The sequence below is a fragment of the Cyprinodon variegatus genome, unplaced genomic scaffold (genome assembly GCF_000732505.1).
Source record: "Cyprinodon variegatus isolate N-32 unplaced genomic scaffold, C_variegatus-1.0 Scaffold1268, whole genome shotgun sequence".
NCBI lineage: Eukaryota > Metazoa > Chordata > Actinopteri > Cyprinodontiformes > Cyprinodontidae > Cyprinodon > Cyprinodon variegatus.
The window spans coordinates 58,628-60,199 of NW_015151721.1; the positions used below are offsets into that span (position 1 = coordinate 58,628).

Below are 1,572 nucleotides of genomic sequence, written 5' to 3' on the forward strand. Positions count from 1 at the left end.
TATCAAAAAAGTACTCCAGAGTGTTGTTCAGCATGGGGGTGAGTAGAAAATGAAGGCTAATCATGTTTTGGGTGTACTATTCCTTTAAAAAAGACAACAACAACCACATAACCGGCATCACCTAATATGGAGATGCACTTCCGGTGTGGCTGATTAGAGGTTTTCCAATCTATACTGTAAAAAACCCGAAAACATGAAAATCAGACTCTATCCTGCCTCCACTTGATTTCTGCATTTATTTTCTTTTTCTGTGGAAGTTTTGAGCAAGGAGGCAGATTGATTATTTTAATGGATAATTATTTTAATCATAACAAATTAACCTTTTTCCTGTATTATCTCCTTTCATTTAGTAATCTAATATTCTTCCTATTGAAGAACCTGTAGATCTGCTGCAGGAAATAAACGGTTTAATAAAACAGGACAAATAAAGAAGGTGACGTTTCCCTTCAGACGGTGAAGCATTTGAACGCACCACCAGCATCGCTCATATCGGTTCCTCCTCACTCTGCACGAGGAGCTGACTGGAAGCAACAGCGTCACGCATAGGAGCGCGCGTGAGGGGAAATCAGCGCAAATATGACCATTAAAAACGCGCTCCGGGACCATGGACAGAGGTATCGGCCACGGATGGCTTGTCTCAAGAAGGTACGGATGATTTTCCTCTTTCTGCATCAGCTGTGCGCGCGCGGGGCGCTGGGAGCGCACCTGCACCTTCTCCATAATAAACCATAAACCAGGCTCTGACGGCCACTTCTCACCTCATGCATCATCATGTTTGTTTTTTAATCGCTTATAGATCACAATCACACACATATATAAGTCGCTATAGTGTGCAAACTGATGCAAGTTAATATTTTAGTGAGAAGAAGGGAAAAAAATAACAATAAAAACAATAAATAAAAGCAAAAAGTTATTTCAAGACAAATTAATTTCAGTTTATTTATTGGTGGGATCATTTAAAATGTAATGTCAGTAAAAATCAATAAATGTCATTAATAACACACCAGATCAAATTTCCTCTGCATATCATTGTGCTTTTTATCCATCTTTAGTATTTTCTTTCTGGTTTTAACCTTTTCCCAATGATAAGGTCATTCGCTTTAATGAGCTTAAAGTATGGATCAGCATAAGATACACTGAGCAGCTCCAGGAAAGAAGTTAATCCAGCAGCTTGGTATAAGAAACGACGCGCTCCTCTGGTGCAAATGGAATATATCAGAGGTTTTTATTAGGATCTAATGTGGCAGAATAATTTAAATTAGCACCAAACTGTGAAATGGTAGAAAAAACAACAACCAAAAGTGTGGCGTGTGTATTTATTTGTTTATTAAGTTCCCTTTACTAAATACCTGGGTGTTCACATCAATAACAAACTGGACAGGACTCCAGTGGCGGATCTGGACCAAATGTTCCAGGGGGCCAGGAGGGGGCCAGCGTGCTTTCATGGGGGCACAAAAAAACATGAAATAAAAAAACAGATCAAGGGATACAAATAAATTAAGTAGGGATGCACGATATAATCGGCCCCCTATCGGTATCGGCCTTAAAACTGAATATCGGACATCGGCCACC

General features: G+C 39.6%; 1 protein-coding gene across 2 annotated transcripts in view; it reads left to right on the plus strand.

The window, feature by feature from the left end:
* Positions 1–507: 507 nt before the first annotated feature.
* rgs9 (regulator of G-protein signaling 9) overlaps positions 508–1,572 on the plus strand; it is a 31,452-nt gene continuing 30,387 nt past the window's right edge. For both annotated transcript variants that reach the window (XM_015401859.1, XM_015401860.1), the window contains exon 1: positions 508–645. In XM_015401859.1, coding sequence (XP_015257345.1) covers positions 577–645 — 69 coding nt within the window. In that variant the 5' untranslated portion in view covers positions 508–576. The remainder of the gene's footprint in view (positions 646–1,572) is intronic.